The 23907-nt window shown below is 44.8% G+C and overlaps 1 protein-coding gene across 2 annotated transcripts in view; it reads right to left on the reverse strand.

The window, feature by feature from the left end:
- LOXHD1 (lipoxygenase homology PLAT domains 1) overlaps positions 1 to 23425 on the reverse strand; it is a 137358-nt gene extending 113933 nt beyond the window's left edge. For both annotated transcript variants that reach the window (XM_086372372.1, XM_086372371.1), the window contains exons 1-4: positions 23290 to 23425; positions 7511 to 7665; positions 5564 to 5724; positions 449 to 525 (exon numbers count right to left, since the gene is read on the reverse strand). In XM_086372372.1, the coding sequence (XP_086228498.1) occupies positions 449 to 525; positions 5564 to 5724; positions 7511 to 7665; positions 23290 to 23425 (529 nt within the window). The remainder of the gene's footprint in view (positions 1 to 448; positions 526 to 5563; positions 5725 to 7510; positions 7666 to 23289) is intronic.
- Between the last annotated feature and the right edge of the window lie 482 nt (positions 23426 to 23907).

The raw sequence follows: 23907 nt of genomic DNA on the forward strand, positions 1-23907 counted from the left end.
CACTCATGAACAAATCAAGGTTCTTGAAGAAATAACACCAGTAAGGAAAACTATAAGACCTCTAGGATAATTCTCAGCATCGAAAAACAAGGTCCTCCTTGTACAGCCCCTTCCAAACGTGTTTATCCTCTCCAGAATGACAGGTACGCACCCCAGGGCCGGGCAGCATTAGCCAGTGTTACTGCCCGTGTTACTGCCCGTGTTACTTTCATCGACAGAAGCCCACAGGCATCCAGGACACCACATCCAGGGCTATAAAGAGGCTGTGAAAAGCTCAGACAGGCAGAGGGTTCCCGATCTCTCTCAGAGCCTCTTCCTCCCTACCCTCTGCAGTGCTGCCTTCAAGGAGTGAAGTGAAGGGTGTGTGCTTTCTCCAAGGGCTAGTTTCTAGGTAGCCAGGGAAGTCCCACCCAGGCCACACCCACCACCTGTCCTCTGGACCACTTACTCTTCAGTGTCGCGTTGCTGTCACTGGGCAGCAACTCTCGGACCAACTGTCCATCATCCTTATCCTTGTCCAGCCACCTGCGGGCAAACAAGGGCCATTAGCTCTCTGAGTGGGGCAGCCCGACAACCAACCATCACACAATTCATGCAGAGTCACCGGGAGGCCAGAGCTCTAAACTCAGCAAAGGAAAATGGTTCTACCAGAGCTCAGAAGAAAGGATCTCAACCCAGAATGGGAGGGAGGGCTGCCCTGCGGAGGTGATAACTGGATAAAACTGTGAGGGTGATGAGGAATTAAGCAGGAGAGGAGGGAGGTGCATTCAGACGAATAATGTGCTGGGACAGAGCAGAGCCTCCAGGAGCAGATGGAAGGCAAGTGTGGAATGGAATGGAATGGAGCAAGCAAATGTTGCAGGGTTGGCAGATGGGGCTGGAGAAGGGGCAGGGTCGCTTGATGTGGAAGCTCAGTTATCATGGTAAAGAGTCTGTCCTAAAAGCCATGAACACCTGTGTCATTATCATCAAAAAAAAACCCCACCTGTTTTTCTAAAAGTTCATCATGTGCGTGGTCCTGTGCTAAGGGCTCTGGGGTGGGGAGAATGCAGAGAAGATACACTGCAATGGATAAGAGACAGCCCAGCCCCAGAGAACCTGCGGTCTAATCAATAGAATAAATACTAATTTTATCAGATAAATAACTCTTTCTTAGGCATCACTTAACTAGCTTATTTTTATAGTCATCTATCTATAAGTTGGTATTACCCACTTGTTGTTCAGTCACTAAGTTGTGTCCGACTCTTTGTGATCCCATATACTATACAGTCCATGGACTTCTCCAGGCCAGAATACTGGAGAGGGTAGCCTATGCCTTCTCCAGTGGATCTTCCCGACCCAGGATTCGAACCAGGGTCTCCTGCATTGCAGGAGGATTCTTTACCAACTAAGCTAACAGGGAAACTTACACTATTAATCAGATCAGATCAGATCAGTCACTCAGTCGTGTCCGAGTCTTTGCGACCCCATGAATTACAGCACGCCAGGCCTCCCTGTCCAGCACCAACTCCCGGAGTTCACTGAGACTCATGTCCATTGAGTCAGTGATGCCATCCAGCCATCTCATCCTCTGTCATCCCCTTCACCTCCTGCCCCCAATCCCTCCCAGCATCAGAGTCTTTTCCAATGAGTCAACTCTTTGCATGAGGTGGCCAAAGTACTGGACTTTCAGCTTTAGCATCATTCCTTCCAAAGAAATCCCAGGGCTGATCTCCTTCAGAATGGACTGGTTGGATCTCCTTGCAGTCCAAGGGACTCTCAAGAGTCTTCTCCAACACCACAGTTCAAAAGCATCAATTCTTCGGCGCTCATCCTTCTTCACAGTCCAACTCTCACATCCATACATGACCACAGGAAAAACCATAGCCTTGACTAGACGAACCTTTGTTGGCAAAGTAATGTCTCTGCTTTTGAATATGCTATCTAGGTTGGTCATAACTTTCCTTCTAAGGAGTAAGCGTCTTTTAATTTCATGGCTGCAGTCACCATCTGTAGTGATTCTGGAGCCCAGAAAAATAAAGTCTGACACTGTTTCCACTGTTTCCCCATCTATTTCCCATGAAGTGGTGGGACCGGATGCCATGATCTTCGTTTTCTGAATGTTGAGCTTTAAGCCACCTTTTTCACTCTCTGCTTTCACTTTCATCAAGAGGCTTTTTAGTTCCTCTTCACTTTCTGCCATAAGGGTGGTGTCATCTGCATATCTGAGGTTATTGATATTTCTCCTGGCAATCTTGATTCCAGCTTGTGTTTCTTCCAGTCCAGCGTTTCTCATGATGTACTCTGCATAGAAGTTAAATAAACAGGGTGACAATATACAGCCTTGATGAACTCCTTTTCCTATTTGGAACCAGTCTGTTGTTCCATGTCCAGTTCTAACTGTTGCTTCCTGACCTGCATACAGATTTCTCAAGAGGCAGATCAGGTGGTCTGGTATTCCCATCTCTTTCAGAATATTCCACAGTTTATTGTGATCCACACAGTCAAAGGCTTTGGCATAGTCAATAAAGCAGAAATAGATGTTTTTCTGGAACTCTCTTGCTTTTTCCATGATCCAGCGGATGTTGGCAATTTGATCTCTGGTTCCTCTGCCTTTTCTAAAACCAGCTTGAATACCAGGAAGTTCACAATTCACATATTGCTGAAGCCTGGCTTGGAGAATTTTGAGCATTACTTGACTAGCGTGTGAGATGAGTGCAATTGTGTGGTAGTTTGAGCATTCTTTGGCATTGCCTTTCTTTGGGATTGGAATGAAAACTGACCTTTTCCAGTCCTGTGGCCACTGCTGAGTTCTCCAAATTTGCTGGCATGCTGAGTGCAGCACTTTCACAGCATCATCTTTCAGGATTTGGAATAGCTCAACTGGAATTCCTTCACCTCCACTAGCTTTGTTTGTAGTGATGCTTTCTAAGGCCCACTTGACTTCACATTCCAGGATGTCTGGCTCTAGGTCAGTGATCACACCATCGTGATTATCTGGGTCGTGAAGATCTTTTTTGTACAGTTCTTCTGTGTATTCTTGCCATCTCTTCTTAATATCTTCTGCTTGTGTTAGGTCCATACCATTTCTGTCCTTTATCAAGCTCATCTTTGCATGAAATGTTCCTTTGGTATCTCTGATTTTCTTGAAGAGATCCCTAGTCTTTCCCATTCTGTTGTTTTCCTCTATTTCTTTGCATTGATCGCTGAAGAAGGCTTTCTTATCTCTTCTTGCTATTCTTTGGAACTCTGCATTCAGATGTTTATATCTTTCCTTTTCTCCTTTGCTTTTTTTTCACTTCTCTTCTTTTCACAGCTATTTGTAAGGCCTCCCCAGACAGCCATTTTGCTTTTTTGCATTTCTTTTCCATGGGGATGGTCTTGATTCCTGTCTCCTGTACAATGTCACGAACCTCATTCCATAGTTCATCAGGCACTCTATCTATCAGATCTAGGCCCTCAAATCTATTTCTCACTTCCACTGTATAATCATAAGGGATTTGATTTAGGTCATACCTGAATGGTCTAGTGGTTTTCCCTACTTTCTTCAATTTCAGTCTGAATTTGGCAATAAGGAGTTCATGGTCTGAGCCACAGTCAGCTCCTGGTCTTGTTTTTGCTGACTGTATAGAGCTTCTCCATCTTTGACTGCAAAGAATATAATCAATCTGATTTCGGTGTTGACCATCTGGTGATGTCCATGTATAGAGTCTTCTCTTGTGTTATGTATTACATAGATAATAGTGAGAACCCACTGTCTAGCTCAGGGAACTCAACTCAGTGCTCTATAGTGACCTTAATGAGAAGGAAATACAAAAAAAGGGGGGGGATATATATATAAATATATATTTCACTTTGCTGTACAGTAGAAATTAACACAATATTGTAAAGCAACTACGCTCCAATAAAAATTAATTTAAAAGAAAAGAAGAAGGCAGGACAGACTGGCCAAGGAACTAGATGGAGACCAAGATAATGATGGATGTTGAACCAAATCAAGTGCAACAGAAATTTAGAGAAATGAAAAAGGCTCATGTGAAGAGGCTCTGATCTGACTTCTCAAGGATGAATGAGATTTGCCAACAAGAAGAAGTTGGGTCTGCACCCTGAAGGGAGGGGGCTTGATGGCTATGACGCGTCAGTACGTGGAGTGGGCCACAGTAGACACCAGCAGGAAAGACGTTGGACCAATTTGCCTGAAAAGCACTGTTTCCACTGAGCACAGGGACCCAGCCTGAGAAATCAGACAGTCGTGCAAGTAGGAGTTATCCAGGCCCCGTACTCAAGATGGTCCGTGATATTGGGCTGATGGTAACAGAAGAGACACTCTCAATGTTCTCCAGAGCAACAGGGAAACCAAGATACTTGCTTCTTGTCTAGGGTGTCACTCCATTTGTCTGTGTCTTGGTGCTTATCTTTGCAGTCACTCCTATTATAAACCCAAGAGAGAGGCAACTCCTGGCCACGGAACGTATCAGAGGAAGCCAAGGCACTGCCGCCTCCCCAGAACTCCTGACCTGGCACTCAGGCTTCCCTAAACCATGGTCCACTCTATCAATACACTGCCTCCTCTCCCCCGAGTCAGTGCGGGTGACCTTGTGGTCTCTCCCATACCTCTCTTGAGCCCTGCCTCCCCAGGCCCATGATCTCTAGGACCTTGCTATCAGTTAGCTGTTAGCTAGCATCAACTATGACATGTAAAATAGATAAGCAACAAGAATCTACTGTATAACACTAGGAACTAAATTCGATAACCTACAATGGAAAGTAATCTGAAAGAATATAACTGAATCACTGCTCCCACCTGAAATTAACACAGTATTTTAAAAATCAACTATACCTCAATTAAGAAAAAATTACCTGACCACTAAGTTGTCATGCTTCCCATAAACTTTCATGGTGTGAATTCAAGACATGAAGATACAAACTCCTGGCTTTGATGACAGGAAGGGAGAGACTGGGGGAGTGAGCAGTGCTGGTTAGAGCCCCTCAGTCAACCTCTGACTGTCCTGCTGAGGTCACTGCGGCATCTCCCACAGACCTGGAGGCCGCTGTGGTGCAGCCTTGGCCAAGCGCTCATAGGACGAACCGGGAGGATGGACCACCATCCTCATCCATCCTCAGCCATCACAAAGCCCCATCTCTCCCTTCTTGCCCTCCACCACTTATCCATCCCCAGGCCCTCCCCAGCAGCAAAGGAAACCATGATCTGTCATTTCAGTTTCCACCTAAATACTCGCAGGATATTAATACATATTTCCAAATATAGCCTCTTTCTTTCAGCTTCAGACACTTCAGCCCAGTTTCAGTGTCAGACGTTGTGAAATAGATAAGCCAGTCTTCTGGAGCTTTTATTATTCTTCCCCTGGGCTCACAAAAGTGTGGAAGTGTGCACACACATGTACACACATACACACTCACACATAAACACACACATCTACCATAGCTAAGATGTTCACCACTCCCTGATCCTGGCAGAGAAGTTCTGAGAGCAAATGCCATAACCACACACCTCAGCAAGACAGAAGAATCCAAGGCCTGTAACCTGAGCTGGGGAAGATCAAAGCTGGCAGGCCTGGTGTACCTGAGACACGGGAACTCCACGTTGTCGCTCTCAGGCTGCCCCTCCTCTCTCACCAGCACCCGCTCCAGGAACCAGCCGCTGCCACTGCCTTTGCCGTCGTGTCTGATCCTCACCCGCCTCACCTTCCGCATGGTGACAGACTCGATGGTGAACTCATCAGCCTACAGGGGAGACGGCAGGGCCAGATGGACGGTGGCTCCCTTGGGACCCAAACACCAAGGGAAGATCCAGGCCCAGAAATCCTACAAGCCATAGCAGATGAGTCGGGCTATTGGTCTTTCCCAGGTGGGCCAGGCTGCTAAGTCACTTCAGTCGTGTCCCACTCTGTGTGACCCCAGAGATGGCAGCCCACCAGGCTCCCCTGTCCCTGGGATTCTCCAGGCAAGAACACTGGAGTGGATTGCCATTTCCTTCTCCAATGCATGAAAGTGAAAAGTGAAAGTGAAGTCGCTCAGTCGTATCTGACTCTTAGCGACCCCATGGACTGCAGCCTACCAGGCTCCTCCATCCATGGGATTTTCCAGGCAAGAGTACTGGAGTGGGGTGCCATTGCCTTCTCCGCATGTGGGCCAGAAGCTACCCATAAAGAACAGTTGCACTCCACCCCAATTTCTCCCACTGAAACGTCATTTGATGTCAAGATCTCAACAACTGAGATCTGCATTTCTTGGCTAAACAATGGCCATTGCCTGTGATCTCCTTTTAAAAGGCAAATCCCCTAGGAGGATTAACACATCAAGCTGTCATCAGTGACTAACCATTCATTGTGAATTCATTCCTTGGCTAATCTCCAGCTCTTTGCTGCAGAAAGACACTGGGCCCTTTTGAGAAAGGGAATGACTGGGGGGAACCAGTAGTCTTATTAATTTCAGTTTTTTCTTGCCAACGCAGCAGGTGCTACAAAGTCGCCAAGTCTATAGGAGCATACCCTGGGGACAGGAACTCGAGGGTGGGATTCATGGCAGGAGTCAGAAGATGTAGCAAGAAAAGAATGAGAAAGGATGGAAGGAGACCTCCACTCACATTCCGGGGCTTGCCCTGCCCTCACCAAGGAAGGGATGGCAGAGGAAGGAGAGGACCAAGGCTTATCAAGTCTTCATCTGATGACCAACCTTGGCCTCACAGTTTTGCAGCCACACAGCTCTTTATAGAGGAGGCCATGGCAACCCACTCCATTCTTTCCTGGAGAATCCCATGGACAGAGGAGCCTGGCGGGCTACAGTCTGTAGGGTCGCAATGAGTCAGACACGACTGAAGCGACTTAGCACACACACACTGCTGTGGGCTAGATCTGCCGAGGCAGTGCATCTGACATCCTCACAGCAGCCAGCCACAGGTAGGCACCCTTTACCCACTTTAGAGGTGCAGGGAATGGAGTGACTGGCCCCAGTCTGCCTGACTCTTTCCCTGCTGTTTCACACAGCCTCCCCAGTCAACCCAGCTTGGGTGGGGAAACCAAAGGAAATGCCCAGCACATGGTCATGTGGCTGACAGGAGAACCTAGTTCTCCCACTTCCACGTTTAGTATCTTTCTTGGTTTTTCTCTTAAGAAGGAAATGAACAAGGTACCTCCAGGGGTCATGCCTAGTGGAGAAGACAGTGTTCTCAAGCGGGCCCTCAGATGCCCCAGCTTCCTGCAAGCCTGGGATCTCCAGGTCACTGTAAGGTGCCCAGCTTCCTTCCCTGCATGCCCACCCTGAAGTCCTCCTGCTCTGCCCTCTTCTCGAAACTCAGGGGTGGGAAGAGGATTGTGATCCTTTAGGGTAGCTCTCCAGCTCCCAGTCCTAGGAGCCTGGTGGGTGTCAGGCATGTAGTTCCCTGTTCCCTCCCCCAGAGCCAGCCTCTCTGATGGCCGAGGCCTGTACCGGTGGGCAGCTCTACCCAGAGCAGGGAAGACCAAGGAAGAGAGGGTGGGGCTGGTGGGGACATGGCACCGCTGCAACTTACATTGCCCTTCTCAAACAGGTCGGTGTTATTCCTGCAGTTGTAGAGCAGCCGCTCCCCTGTGTCCCCCACGTCACCGTAAAGGCAGAGATAGACGTTGGCATCCGTTCCCGCACCTTCGAGTTCCCCAGTGCACACCGTCACGCGGTACCGGGCCACTGGCAGGTAGAAGGGGAGACCACTGACTGCCAGCCCCTGCTCCCAGCGCTGACCCTGCTTCTCCCCACTTTCAAGCACTGCTTTCCCCTCCTCCATCCAGCTCTCATTCAGGGCTGACCTTGCTCCTTCCCTGGGCTGCCTCAGGACAATGAAGGGCCAGCTCAGCTGCGAATCTCTGTCCCAGACACTTCAGAGGTTCCTGCTCCTGGCTAATCATCAGAACTCCATGGGAAATGTTTATAAGAATTCTGATTTCTGGGCCCTGCCTCAGACTTCTCAAATCCTAGTTCTTGAGCTGGACGCCTAAAACTGCATTGTTCACAAGCTCCCCCAGGGGACTCTGGTGAAGCTGGCAGTGTTTGAGGACCACAGGTCTAATTCAAACATTTTGGCACTTGATTCCATTCCAGCCCAGTAGACTTTATTTTGCCTTAGGTTGTTCTCCAATTCATATGTTCCCTGTCTTCCTAAGAAAAGTAAGATAGCTTTTCTTTTGAACAAGACCTGAGCCTCCTCTTCTCTTCAGAACTCCCCAGTGCTAAGGACACGCCAGGAAGAGAAGCAGAGAGAAAGCTACAAAGTGCAGCCACTCCAGAAAGGGCAGAAGCATCTTCCCACATTGAAAATATACTGTCGGGGGCAGCCCACATCCTGCACATCACAGCCTTCCTTCCACTTAAAATGAGCTTCAAAGTGAAATTCATTAATTCATTTGCCCCCTGTTTACCTAAGCCTAGTAGGTGGAAGGCATTATGACAGGTGTAGTGAGCAAGACAGACAAACTCTTGCTCTGTGGCACTTGCATTAGACTTGAGAATGGAAGACTGGAGAGGAGAGATGGACAGTAAAATCACGAATTAAGAACAGGGAGATCTCTGAGTTATATCTGTAACAAAGCTGATACCTTGAAGTGATGCCACAGAGTGTGCTAGAAGTGAAGAGAAGGGTGATGGGGGGGTGAAAATGATTTAGAGATGCAGAAAAGCTTGCTGTGAGGAGGCAAGGCTTGGACTAAGATATTAGTGATACGAGCCAGCCACAGGTGCTGTGAAAGAAGAGGGTGCTGCTGTGAAGCCCCAGTGTGGGTACGGAGACTATACAGTGGGGATGAGCAGCTATGTTCTAGGAGCAGAGAGAACAAGGCCGGTGTGGCTGGAGTAGAGGAAGCAGGAGGGGATGATGTGAGGTCCAGAAGTGAACAGGGGCCAGAAAGGGGCCCGTGATGTGTGACAGGTCAAGGTAAGACATGTGGCTTCCTTTGCTTATTGTTTTTAGTAGTACAGGAAGCCAGTATAGAGTTTAAGCAAGGGAGTAACTTGGCCTGATCTATGTTTTAAAGAGCATCTGGTTGCTATGTGGAGAGCCGATTGTGGGGGATGAAGGAGAGAATCAGAAAGGACAGTTAGTGGAATAATTACGGTAGTCTAGAAAAGAGAGAGGGTGCCTAGGACTGGGAGTGCAGTGGAGATGGAGAGAAGTCAGTAGATTAGAGACACATTATTGAGGTAGAAATTAACAGACTCAGTGATAGATTAGATAGGTAATTAAGAGAAAGAGAGGAACTAGGGATGATTCCTGGGTTTTTGGCTTGGGCAACTAGGTGAATAGCATTGCCAAGAAGTAGGGACATCTGGGAAGAAGGATAAGTTTGGAGGTAAAATTCAATAGCTCTGTTTGTTCATTATACATCTGAGATGCCTATTAGGTCAGGGGTCCTCAACCCCCAGGCCAAAGACCAGTACCTGTCTGTAGCCTGTTGGGAACTGGGCCACACAGTAGGAGGTGAGTGGTAGGTGAGCAAGAGAAACTGCATCTGTATTTACAGCCACTCACCCTTGCTTTGCATTGCCACCTGAATTCTGTCTCCTGTTAGATAAGAGGTGGCATTAGATTCTCGTAGGAGTGCAAAACCTGCTGTGAACTGAGCACGTGGGGGATCTAGGTTGTGCACTCCTTATGAAAACCTAATGCCTGATGATCTGAGGAGGAACTGAGGCAGTGAAGCCAGTGCTTGGGAGAGGCTGCAAATCAGATTAGCATCAGCAGACAGGTTGACTGAACAGAGGCCGTAATAAATCAATCGCTTGCAGACTCATACCTAAACCCTGTCGGTGAGTGGAAAGTAACAAGCTGCATCTGGTGGCAGGCTTTAAGTCAGAATCCAACACTTACTTTAGTCCATGCGTGGCCCACCCATTATTTTATTTACCACTTCCACCCATGCCTCTTTCTCACTCTGCACACTTTTCTCAGTCACAGTTTCGGCAAGCCCACAAGCTAACCCTAGCCAAAATGAGCAAAAAATAAACATCACTGGGGAGTTTCTTTGGAAATGGGTGAAGACCCAATGATGAGACAGCAGAAGACTCTGAGGCTGCCTGGTGGCTCAACTGGTAAAGAATCTGTCTGCAATGCAGGAGACCTGGGTTCGATCCCTGGGTTGGAAAGAGCCCCTGGAGGAAGAAACAGCTACCCACTCCAGTATTCTTGCTGGAGAATCCCCAAGGACAAAGGAGCCTGGCGGGCTATAGTCCATGGGGTTGCAAAGAGTCGGACATGACTGAGTGACTTTCACTTCATTTCACAAAAAGTAGGCTGCACTTCAAAGAAAAAACCAGGAATCCTACTTAAACTACACACTCATTTCAACAGGTGATTCACATTCTCCAAGCCCGTTTGGTAAAATATTTGGCAACCAGCTATCCAACAAAACCATGAAATCTTCTAAACTTCTTCACCTCATGGATACCAAGCACCCTGCATTAAAAGACAAGCCCTTGGAGTTTTTCAGAAGAAAAAAAAAATGTGAACACGAAGAACAGATGCAATTACTGAAGGGCACCACTTTATCGAATGTATCTGCACTGAGAGCATCATTCTTAGCGCCTAATCGCGTTGCTAGAGCTAGAAACCCTTTAATATTGGTGAAGAGCTGATTCTGCCCATGACTAAGGACATTGCTGTGAGCCTTAAGGAGAGACTGCAGCTCAAAAGGTGGCACTTGTTCCTCTTTTGGCCAGCACCTTAACTAGGTGAATGGATGAATGGATAATATCCCCTGAAATAGCAGGGGATATTGAGGTGCAACTGTTAGGATTAGAGAGTCACCATGATATGGAACCCAGGTTGATGAGTCTACCGATGATGACAACAAGGCAACAATGCTTGTTTTTGTGCGATATATTTTTCAGGAGGATGTGCACGAGGGTATGTCACGTGCACTTTGAATGACTACATATCAGGAAAACTGAATTGGTCATTCTGTGTCAGGACATGCATGGACAGAGCAGATGCCATAACTAGACAACTTTCTGGTTTCACTACTCGGGTAAAAGAGGTTGCTTCTGACTGTAAAGCTACACACTGTGTCATCCATAGAGAAATGCCGGTTAGCTGAAAAATGTCATCTGAACTTAACAATGTTTGGCAGGTTGTGATTAAAATAATCAACCCCATTAAAGCACGTGACCTTAACTCATGTCTGTTTATGCAGCTCTGTGAGGAGATGGACACAGAGCTCACATGCCTTCTCTTATACACGGAAATGAGATGGCTTTCTAAAGGAAGATCACTGACCAGAGTGCTTTAGTTCCAAGGGCCACTCCAGAGATTTCTTCTAGGAAAACAGTCACTATCGGGCAGCACATTTTAGTGACACAGAATTGGTTGCAAAACTTGCTTACTGCGTGACATATGCAACCTGCTCAACAAGCTCAGTCTGTCACAGGGGAAAATGACACTGTTTCCAAGTCAGCAGATAAAGTGGCTGCGTTCAAAGCCAAACTGGAATTATGTGGCTGATGAGTGAACATTGGGATTTTTGACATGTTTCAAACATTAGCAGAGATTTTGAAAGAGACTGAGCCAGCAGCTTCTTTCTCCCAGCTTGTGCATGATCACCTATCTCAGCTTTCAAAAGACTTGGAGCATTACTTTCCAACTACAAAAGACTCACAAACTGGAAAGGAACTGATCCGTGAACCATTTGTGAATAAGCCAGGTGAGTTGACTTTGTCTGTGCTAGAAGAGGATCAACTGCTTGAGCGGTGGCCTTAAAAGTGTGCTTGGGACAACTTCAAATCTCCATACTTTCTGGATTAAAGTCAAGGTGGAATATCATGAGATTGCCAAAAAAGCGCTGAAAAGCCTGCTTTCATTTCCAACATCCTATCTTTGTGAAGCAGGGTTTTCTGCAGCGACAGCAATCAAAATGAAATTACAGAGTAGACTGGACATCGGCAACACACTTTGGGTATCACTTTCTCCCACTGCCCCCGGATGGGACCAACTAGCTGCAGAAAAACAAGTTTAAGGCTCACCAATCCTGCATTGTAGTGAGTTGTATAATTGTCTCATTATATATCACAATGCGATAATAGCAGAAATAAAGTGCACAGTAACTGTACCTTGCGTAAATAATCCCCAAACCATCTCCACCCCAGTCCAAGGAAGAATTGTCTTCCTTGAAATCAGTCCCTGCTCCCAAAATGGATGGGGACTGCTGCGTTTGACGATCATAAAGAGAGGTCAAGATGGCAGTTGAACACGTGTGGAGGGTCAGGACTGTTGACATGACTTTTGTCATCATAGACGTGTAGATTCCACTGGAAGTCACAGTGCCAGATGAGGTCCTCTGTGGAGAGGATGCAGACGAGGACTGTGGAGGGATGCCCACTTTAGAGGTCAAGCCCAGAAGCTAGAAACTCAGATGAGAAGCAGCAGCCAGTGAAGCAGAGGGATTTTGCTCTGAATCTAAGACTGCTCTAAAAAGTCTATTTTTTTTTAAATGAAGGGGCTATTAAGGCATTCCCAGATAAACAAAAACTAAAAGAACTCATTACTAGCAGACCTGCTCTAAAAGAAATATTAAAGGGAGTCCTTCATATTTGACGCTAGACAGTAACTTGAACTATCTTGAATAAAGAGAATGAGGAAAAGCAATGATAGAGGTATATTTATAGACAGTACATTTTAATTTTTGTTTGTATCCTTTTCTTCTCATATTTTATACAAAAGACAACTGCATAAAGCAATATATATATAAAATTGCATTGGTGGGTTTATAATGTATACAAATGTAATTTGTATGGCAATATAGCATGAAGGATGAGAAAGAAACAAATCTACACCAGAGCAGAGTTTTTATATAATATTGAAAATAAGTTGGTATTAATCCTAACTAGAATGTTGTAAGTTAAGATGTTAATTGTAATTCCCTGGTATAATTCCCCAAGTGTAATTCTTTCCAATAAGAAAATAATTTATATAAATAAAAAGAAACAAGGGAACTAAAATGATATTTTAGAAACTAATACAAAAGAAAGAATAAGAAAGGGACAACAACAACAACAAAAAACTTATGACATATAAAAAGCAAATGGCAAAATGGCAAACTTAAATCCTGCTTTATTAGTAATTACCTTAAGTGTACATGGACTAAATATTTTAATCCAAAGGCAAAATGTGATGATAATCCGACAGAGATAGGATGGCTCCCCCTACTCCACATTTGATCAGAAATCAAGGTTAATGGTGCTACATATGTACCAAGAGTGAACATAAGATGATTTTTCATATAATGAGGAGTTCTGGGGAGAGCATGATAAACCTCAAGCAGGTCCAAAAATGGCTTGAGATAGCAGGGAGTGATGACTGGCTTGGGGTATGGTGGTTAGGGGGTGGGAATTTCTTCACATGGGTCCTTGTATGGCTTGAACTTTCCACCAGTGTGGAGGAAGGGAACATCCAGGCTTTCTCACCAAATTGCCCAGATATCAGGCAGAAAATGAGAAAGATTGGTGTAGCTGGAAAGCTGTCAGAGGTCAAACATCAAAAATAATTCATGCTCCTTATTACACAGAGATTGACAGAATGAATAATGGATCTTACCATCTGATATGTGGAAGAGACACACTTTAGATGCAAAGACACAAATAGGTTGAAAGTAAAAGGATGGCTCAGGAAGAGACAGACACTCTGCATGACAGACTCTAGGTTCATGCACATCACTCCAAGTGACCCAATTTTGTCCCTTTTTATGGCTGAATAATATTCCATAGTATATATGAACCATGTCTTCTTTATCCATTCATCTGTCTGTGGACATTTAGGTTGCTTTCATGTCCTGACTATTGTAAATAGTGCTGCAATGAACACTGGGGTACATGTGTCTTTTTGAACAGGTATCCAGGTTGGGAAGAAGTAAAACTATCTCTGTTCATGGACAACATGACCTTGTATAATGAAAATCACAAGGAATCTACTAAAAATGATCAGAACCAATAAATGAGTTCAGAAAAGTCATGGCATACAAGATCAAGATAGCAAAATCAACTGTATTTCTATTACCTTGCAATGAATAATCTGAAAATAAAACTAATAAAACATTTCCATTCAAAATAGCATTAAAAAGAATAAATGAAAGTGACAGTTGCTCAGTCGTGTCCGACTCTTTGCGATCCCACGGACTCCACAGTCCATGGAATTCTCCAGGTCAGAATATTGGAGTGGGTAGCTGTTCTCTTCTCCAGGGTATCTTCCCAACCCAGGGATTGAACCCAGGTTTCCTGCATTGTAGGTGGATTCTTTACCAGCTGAACCACCAGGGAAGCCCCAAAAGATTAACTACTTAACAGATAATTTTTTTTTAATATTTATTTGACTGTGCTGGGACTTAGTTGTGGCATGTGGGATCTAATTCCCTGACTAGGGATCAAACCCAGGGCCCCTGCATTGGGAGCGTGGAGTCTTAGCCACTGGACCACCAAGGAAGTCCCTTAACAGATAATTTAAGAAAACAAGTGAAAACAAATTAATAAGTCATGGAGATGTACTCACAAAGTTATATTTAGTTTCAGGTATACAACATAATGATTCAATATTTGTATATATTGTGAAGTGATCACCACAGTAAGTGGTGTAAGCAACTAACATTAATAATACTGTACTGCATGTTTGAAAATTGTGAAGAGAGTAGAAGGCAAAAGGAAAAGAGGGCATCAGAGGATGAGATGGTCAGAGAGCATCACTGACTCAATGGACATGAACTTGAGCAAACTCTGGGAGATGGTGGAGGACAGGGAAGCCTGATGTGCTGCACACCATGCTGCCACAAAGAGTCAGACACAACTTAGCAACTAAACAAGAAGATAGTATATCTTAAAAGTTCTCAAGAAAAAAATTATGTAGCAACATATGGTGATGGATGTTAACTAGACTTACTGTGGTGATCACTTCACAATATATACAAATATTGAATCATTATACTGTATACCTGAAACTAAATATAACGTTGTGAGTCAATTATGCCTCAATAAAAAAGAAAGAAATGTGTAAAACTTATACTCTGAAAACTAAAAAACTGTTGAAAGAAATTAAAGATGATTTAAATAAGTGGAAAAGCATCCTGTGTTCTCAAATTGGAAGACTTAACATCGTTAAGTCTTAACATCGCGGCAGTCTGTTGAGGTCTCATCTTTAAGCTCCAGTTGCATCGTTAAGGCAATACTTCTCAAACTGACCTACAGATAAAAATGAATCTCTATCAGTCTTAGTTGACTTCTTTGTAGAAATTGACAAGCCATCTCTAAAATGCATATAGAACTTCAAGGGACCCAAAAGAGCCAAAACAATACTGAAAAAGAATATTAAAGAAGCAAAACAAGTGTTGGCAAAGATGTAGAGAAATTAAAACTCTCATACATCACTGATGGAAATGCAAAACGTACAGCTGTTTTGAAAAACAGTAGGATAGTTTCTCAAAACTCAAAACAGAATTGCCACATAGCAGCAGTTTGACTCATGGATATATATCCAAGAGCACTGAAAACACATGTCCACACAAAAACTTGCACATGAATGTGCATAGTCACATTATTCATAATAGCCAAAAAGTGGAAACAACCCAAATGTCCATCAACAATTGAATGTGGTCTATCTACACAATGAACTACTATTCAGTAATTAAAGTAAACGAAATGCTGATACATGCTACAAGGTGAATGGATGTTAAAAAACATTATGCTAAGTGAAAGAAGACTGAGCACCGAATATCTGATGCTTTTGCATTGTGGTGATGGAGAAGAATCTTAAGAGTCCCTTGCACTGCAAGGAAATCAAAGCAGTCAATCCTAAAGAAAATCAAGCCTGAATAATCATTGGAAGGACTGATGCTGAAGCTGAAGCTCCAATATTTTGGCCACCTGATGTGAAGAGACAAATCATTGCAAAAGACTGTGATGCTGGTAAAGATTGAAGGTTAAAGGAGAAGAGGGTGTCAGAGGATGAGATGGTTAGATAGCATCACTGACTCAATGGACATGAATCTGAGCAAACTCCAGGGGATAGTGAAGGAGAAGGAAGTCTGGAGTGCTGCAGTCCATTGGGTCTCAAAGAGGTGGACACGACTTAGTAACTAACAGCAAAGTAAAAGAAACAGACACAAAAAGTCTTACATTAAACGATTACACTTATATGAAATGGCCAGAACAGGCAAATATAGGGACAAAAAATAGATAATTGGTTTAAACAGATGGCTAAGTACAGAGCTAGGGAGTGAGGTGGGGGAATGGGTGTGACTTCTATTGGGCATGTGGTTTCTTTCAGGGGCAATGAAAATGTTCTGAAAGTTGATAGTGGTCATGAAGCATGATTCTATCAATATACTAAAAGCCACTGAATACTTTAAATAGATGATTTGTATGAACTTGTATCATACCTCAATATAGCTGTTGTTTTTTAAAAATGAACACTACTCATCTGTGGTCCATCTGAAATGAAGTACCAGTCCATCAGAAATGATGTACCAGAAAGTTGATTTCAATGCACAAATTTTTTTCGGCCATATACCCATTTTATTTGGTGATATGAAGACATCTGAAAATTAAATTTGACCTTTAAATATATGAGTCTGAAGATATAATGTCTGAGCAAAAGCACTTGTTAGAAGAAAAGGTCAAGGACAGCAGCTTATCCAAAGACCTGCCTGACTGGGGCTGGCAGAGGCAGCCACTGAAGCCAGCAAGGGGGAAAGGTCTTGCCTCCAACACTGCCTCTTTGGGGGACAGCACCTGGCATTCAACCGTTGCTGTCTCTCCAATCAGCTCTGCTAAAATGCAGAAGCTACGTGTTTTAAACGTTCAGACTGAGCATAAACGAAGCTGATGTTTTTGTGTTAAGCTCCCAACGATAGGCGCGTTGTTAACAGTAATCAGAACAAATAGCGGTAACTGGATTGAGTAATGAGACGGGGAAGCACAAAAGGGAAGGGGGCATGCCTGTCTCACTCATTCGGAATTTTGATGAAGGTAGTTTTGCCTTTTCCAGTTGTAACTATTAGACCCTTCCCAGAAGCAAGCTGATAAGGGAATTCAGAAATCCCTGTGCCTGGGAATTCCAGTCCCCTTTATTCAGGAGTTCAAAGGTCTGTTTGCCTGGACGTTGTCAGGGGTCTCAATCCTCTCTAGGGGATGGGGCCCTCCCAGCCCACCTGCCACTAAGGTTTCGAGCTCCTTCCTGGCGAGAAGCCTGCGGGCAATTAAAGATGATTTTAACTGTTAGTTATCAGCAGTGAAAGACTTCAAACAGACAGTAAGTGCTGGAGCCTCTTGTACTTTAATTTTAAAATTACAGCTCAGCCTGATTAGCAAGAAGCTACAATTTTCAGCACTTGAGCCCAGTGGTCTCTTGCCCGCTCATCAGTGGTACGAAATCACTTCTGCTGGGCACACACTGGAGAATGCTAATTTTATCGGTTTTACTATCTCATACAGCTCCTGAGGAAAAGGCAAGGTGGAAATAAATTGTGGGCTGGTGAGTGTTTTGTCCGTGTTTCCTGGTCTGCATTAATCAGTGCAATCACCTCCGGTGGCATCCTGGCTTTCAGACATGGTGTTAATTGCTTGTTTGACTGGCCCTTGTTTTTTAAGTAAACTAGGAGTTTACTTACAGTTTACAGTTTCAAACCTAGAGAATTGGTTTTAAATTGGTATTTACTCATCTTACATTAGCCCAAGGCTCTCCCTAAGGGATTTCCAGGAAGCCCTGCATATTATTCACTATATCAGGATACCAACCGGGGAAGTGAGACATTGCCACCATCTCCATTTATTGTTACAAAGAAGCATCCAGACCAGAAAAGGAGATCTGAATTCCTGTAGAGGTGAGTGAGGACATGGGTATGTTCCAGGAACAAGAGAAATTTATGTGGGCCAAAAAGAACAGTTGAGGGAAAGAAATCAAGCTGGTATGGGCTCCAAAGTACTGTCCAGGACCCCCAGAAGACATTAAAATGCCTTTATAGCCAGAACAAACAGCTCTTCTGTTACAAACCCAGGTCCTGGGACTCTTTAATCCATAGAAATTGGTAAGAGGCCAGAAAAGAAATTCAGGCAAGGCTTTACAAGTGCCCTTGCTTGCTCTCCGAGGAGGGCAAGCTGGTTCCTTAAACAGGATGAGAGTAGTGGCAGATCGGTGGCTCTATTGGGGGAGAGGCTCAGGTGGTCTGCCCACCCCCTTGGTGGTGCTGTGTGCAGGGGTCATGCCCAGTGTCCTGCTTTTGCTCCCTGTGATTCAGAAATGGCAGTTGGTTTGTGGCCTTTTTGTATCTGTGGTTCATAATTGCCCCAACTGCTGTATGTGTGTAGTTATTTTTAGTCCCTTGTAGCTTCCTTGTATTATGTTGCTGGAGGTGCAAGCACTCCAGTAAAGGCTGCCAGGTCTCAACTTAGCTCACTTCAATCCAATACTAGTCATTACAGAATTTTTTTAATTGCCATTGTCTTGTAATAGTATCACAGAAGGCAAAAACAAACAAGAGCGTTTTTGTATGTAATCTATAGAAATGCTCTTCCTCCCCATCCCTCCCACCATGATCTCTTCTAATCTTTCAAATCCCTACTTCCAACTCTCAGCTTCTTCAGCAGGAAGCTCATCTCCCCACTGTGTCCACAGCATTCATTCAAATCCTGCCGGTTCCACCTGCAAAGTATTTCTTGAATTTATGTTCTCCTCTGTAGTCAACTTGGTCCTTGCCCAATTTCAAGATCTCGTCTTCTCCCCACTGGATGATTTCTTAAAGACCTGTCCCTAAAACACACCCTCCACACACCCACAAGTCCTTGACAGAGCAGGAGAAAGAGAAGAAGTAGAGAAGAAGGAGCTGGAGGGAGTTCAAGTTCAAGGGTGGTATACATGTCATCAAGGTCATGAGAAGCCTAGGAGCGCAGGAGCCTGAGTTGGAGGTGGAGGCTGAGTCAGAGCTCGGAGGAGCAACTCTGTGGGATGAGCCCGAGTCAGGTCCTGAGGAGTGGCTGCTTGCCTGGGAGGGAGGTGAGGGCACCAAAGCAGACGAGGACTAGCATGCAGACGAGCAGATTTTCCACTCGGACATTGATGAGTGGAACAAAGCCTCTCAAGTTTTGATTTGTGCAAAAATCACTTGGTGTGCTTGATAAAAATACAGATTACCAGGCAGAGCCCTCAGAGAGTCTAGTTAGTATTAGCTGAGATTGGGCCCAGGCATCTTTGTTTTAACAAACACTCTGGGCAATTTTGATATAAACAGGTCTTGACCACACTTTGAGAGATACTATCTGATGCAGGCTGAATTGTGTCCCCCTCATATCCATATCCACTCCAGAACTCTTGCCTGGAAAATCCCATGGATGGAGGAGCCTGGTAGGCTGCAGTCCATGGGGTCACTAAGAGTCAGGCACTACTGAAGCGACTTAGCTGCAGCAGCAGCAGCATATCCATATGTTGAAGTCTGTGGGAAATTAACAAGATGGCGCCAGTCAGGCTCTCTCATTTCCCCCCTCCCCACTGCCAGGCTCTCATGCCCGCTGGCCCCATGTCCTGTAAACAATGACTTTGCAAGGCTATTAACAGCCGAGACCACTTATAGCACTGCGCATGCGCGTCATGAGGTACTCAACTTGGTCATAGGCTACTTTGTGCAGTAGGCCTATATGAGCTTCACCTGGAAAGGCCCTGAAGGGTTGGATGTGCTTATGTTCAGTTCAGTTCAGTTGCTCAGTCGTGTCTGACTCTTTGCGACCCCATGAATTGCAGCACGCCAGGCCTCCCTGTCCATCACCAACTCCCGGAGTTCACCCAGACTTACGTTCATCGAGTCAGTGATGCCATCCAGCCATCTCATCCTCTGTCGTCCCCTTCTCCTCCTGCCCCCAATCCCTCCCAGCATCAGAGTCTTTTCCAGTGAGTCAACTCTTCGCATGAGGTGGCCAAAGTACTGGACTTTCAGCTTTAGCATCATTCCTTCCAAAGAAATCCCAGGGCTGATCTCCTTCAGAATGGACTGGTTGGATCTCCTTGCAGTCCAAGGGACTCTCAAGAGTCTTCTCCAACACCAAAGCATTGACGTTCAAAAGCATCAATTCTTCAGCACTCAGCCTTCTTCACAGTCCAACTCTCACATCCATACATGACCACAGGAAAAACCATAGCCTTGACTAGACGGACCTTTGTTGGCAAAGTAATGTCTCTGCTTTTGAATATGCTATCTAGGTTGGTCATAACTTTCCTTCCAAGGAGTAAGCGTCTTTTAATTTCATGGCTGCAGTCACCATCTGCAGTGATTTTGGAGCCCGGAAAAATAAAGTCTGACACTGTTTCCACTGTTTCCCCATCTATTTCCCATGAAGTGGTGGGACCGGATGCCATGATTTTCGTTTTCTGAATGTTGAGCTTTAAGCCAACTTTTTCACTCTCCACTTTCACTTTCATCAAGAGGCTTTTTAGTTCCTCTTCACTTTCTGCCATAAGGGTGGTGTCATCTGCATATCTGAGGTTATTGGTATTTCTCCCAGCAATCTTGATTCCAGCTTGTGTTTCTTCCAGTCCAGCGTTTCTCATGATGTACTCTGCATATGTTAAATAAGCAGGGTGACAATATACAGCCTTGATGTACTCCTTTTCCTATTTGGGACCAGTCTGTTGTTCCACGTCCAGTTCTAACTGTTGCTTCCTGACCTGCATACACATTTCTCAAGAGGCAGATCAGGTGGTCTGGTATTCCCATCTCTTTCAGAATCTGTTGCTACAGCTGCTGTGCCAGCCAGGAGAGAATAAACATGTCTCCAGTTTCTACAGCTCCTTGAGTCTCTTAGCTCAAGCCTTGCCTACCCTGGGTTCATTGAACAGTGTGCACAGTGAGATACAATGAGACAATTGGCATCACGAACAGGATCAACAAGACAAAGTCACACCCCCCAGGACCTCAGAATGTGATTGTTTTTGGAGGTTGGACATTTAAAGAGGTAAACAAGATAAAATGAGGTCATATGTGTGGACCTTCATCCAGTATGACGGGTGTCCTTTTAAGAAGAGACTAGGACACAGATAGGAGCACAAACAGAGAAAAGGTCATCTGAGAAGATGCTCATTTACAAGGCAAGGAGAGAGGTCTCAGGAGAAAGCCAACCTGCCAACACCTTGATCTTGAACTTCTGCTTCCAGAACTATGAGAAAATAAATTTCCATTGTTTCAAAATCCCAGTCTATGGTATTTTGTTACAACAGCCCAAGCAGACTAATTCGCTACTCTAGAACAATGGTAGAAGTGGGGGATCTAGAGAATGACCAGGGGACACAGTACAAAAGAGTAATGTGAACAAAGCCAACAGAAGATGCACATGAGCTGGGACAGAGGTCCCCCTATGAGCAGTGTGAGCTTTGAGGCTGGAAGTGCAGAGAGAGTCAGGAGAATGTCCCCTCTTGCTAGCCCCACAGCCGTGAGGACAGAAAACTGGGTTTGGGGAGAAGAGGAGTCATGCTTTAGTCAAGGCAAGGGAGAGATGGAGGTAAAAGAACAGCCTGGACGTTTAAGTAAAAGTGGCAGCTTTCTCTCTGGAAAAAAAAAAAAATCTCACTAGAATGAGAGCATACTGGAATTTTAAAGATTTAACCAAACATAAAATTGTCACCAATAAAGCGTGGGGAGAGGGATGAATATAGACAACAGCAGCCAAATTTCAGAAGCTGGGGCACAGCTAGGAAAGTGACTAATGCCTTAGCACAGTGGGTCCTCACTGGGACCCCTAGCAATTTGTTGGATAAACAAATTCCTGAGCTTCCCACCCCAGACCCACTGAATTAGAAAATCCATGGGTGGGGCACAGCAATCTGTGTTTCAAGAAGCCTTCTAGGTGATAATGCTGAAGTTTGAGGTCCCATGACTTAACAGACGGAGAGAATTGATTAGAGCAGTCAGTTGTGAAATTCACGAAGCAACCTTGCAAAAAGTCTCAGGAATGACAGCACCAGGTAACTTCAGAAATGGGGAGTGAGGAGCTAATCTCATGAAGACTGGTTGGCAGGATTTAGAAAACAGATCTCAAGCCCCTCTCCTCAATTGTTCATATCTACAGGCTCAATTCTGGCACATAAAGAGGGCAGACCAGGTAACAGTAGGTGTATTTCTGCCTTGGGCTATGTTTTATATAAAGTCCTAATTGGAGGCTGAGCAGGGATCATATTATTTATCATATTTTCAGGGAGATGACTGCCTTGCTGCCAAAGAAACTACTACTGAATGTGAAAAGGCCGAGTACAGTCACTGACAAGGTAAGAGATCTTGTTCTAGGTCCCACTCTGCCTCTAACTGTATCATCAGGGTAAGAACTTCCTCGGTTTCCTTACCTGCATCAAGCTATTCTAAGGATCTTTGAACACAAATATTCCATAGTCATATATTTTAATTAAAATTGAAGAAGCATCATAAAATAGTACTAATTGCAAGCATTGCCTAATTGAACTAACAGGGTGATCCTTCTTTAATGTATATATATAGAGAGAGAGACAGCTTCTATTGGATGTGCAAATGCCTGAGAAGTGACATTATCCAGATACTTAGAAGGACTTCAGGAACGATGGGTGATGTTGTTTTCTATATAGTCTTAACTTTCTGCAATTTTTCAAATTAATTTTGCACTTAATTATCTTAAGTGCTAATTCTGATCAATTGCTAATATTTGCTTGCAGTGCCATATTGAGGGCCATAAAGCTCACTTCAAACTCGATGGGAAAGAATGATGTGATTGCTCAGTAATGTCTGCCAAGGGAAAAGGATAGGACATATGCCATGTGCTTGCCAGCACTGTGGTGGTACAACCTAGAAGCAAAATGGTCTCGCTTACCTCTTTGACTGTGGATGACTTCAGATTAAAAGCTCAGCTCTCCCCTACTAGCCTCAAATAGAAATAGAGGATTCACAAGGGAGCAGTCGAGTATGGCTGTAAGAACCCAGATCCAGCCTTCCTTTTTTGAAGAGCATCTCATGAATAATTTGAAGAGGATGCTTCTCCAGAGTGTCTGGAGAAATATTGTTCAGTGTGGATTCTTCTCGTCATCTCACAGCCAACCTGAAGACCCAGAAATCTCCCCCTTCTCACCCATACCCATCATCATAGAGCTTTAGCATCATGCCTTGGAGATGGCTCCTACAAGCCTATCTTGAGTATAGGATCTTATAAACTCATTCCTCATTCAGAGGGAGCCTGATTCTGCATAGCGGACAAGACTACAGCTCATAAGTCAGACTCCTATTGGCACACACACCCCCCATACCACTACCTCCCCCAGGATAAGAGCCCGTCCGTACTTACTGCCCATTATCCTCCGTACCGTTGGGCCTTCGGCAGTCATCTCCCTAACAATCTCATTGTCATCCTCATTGGCATCCAGCCAGCGATTACAGTTGAAGTTATACTTGTCCTTGGTCAGAGTGTTCAGCAGGGTCATCTGGAATGAAGTCCTGGGGTGAGCAAGTGGGTGTACTAGAGATACTCATCCATGCCTTGAGGTTCCTGTTCTGCTAGTTCATCTCAAGGAGGATGAGGCCATCCCCCCAGAGAGGACTCTTGTGGAAGATGGAGTGCCAAATTAATATTTATCCCTCTGGTCCCCTAGAGACCCACAGTTGCCTGGCGGCCAGGTGACTGGGACACAAGGCAAGTCTCTTGAAACCTAAGCATCTTTTTAGCCTACTTTGGAAGTCCTGTCCTCATCAGGAATTCCGTGCGTCATGTGTCCAATTTTAGGTCTCACTGTAACCCTTCCCCATCCACACTCCAAACAGATAAAGGCAAGCTAATAAGACAAGGTCATTAGAAAGAAACCATGTTGGTTCCTCTCCCAATCACCTTCCAACCCCAAGATGGTCATCTCACCTTTTCTAAATGCCATCCAGAACCAGGATTCCTTTTATCATGCCATACCCGAAT

The sequence above is a fragment of the Bos grunniens genome, chromosome 24, assembly GCF_055505025.1.
Source record: "Bos grunniens cultivar Pamir isolate PY7600 chromosome 24, Bosgru_T2T1.0, whole genome shotgun sequence".
In the NCBI taxonomy this organism is placed as follows: Eukaryota; Metazoa; Chordata; class Mammalia; order Artiodactyla; family Bovidae; genus Bos; species Bos grunniens.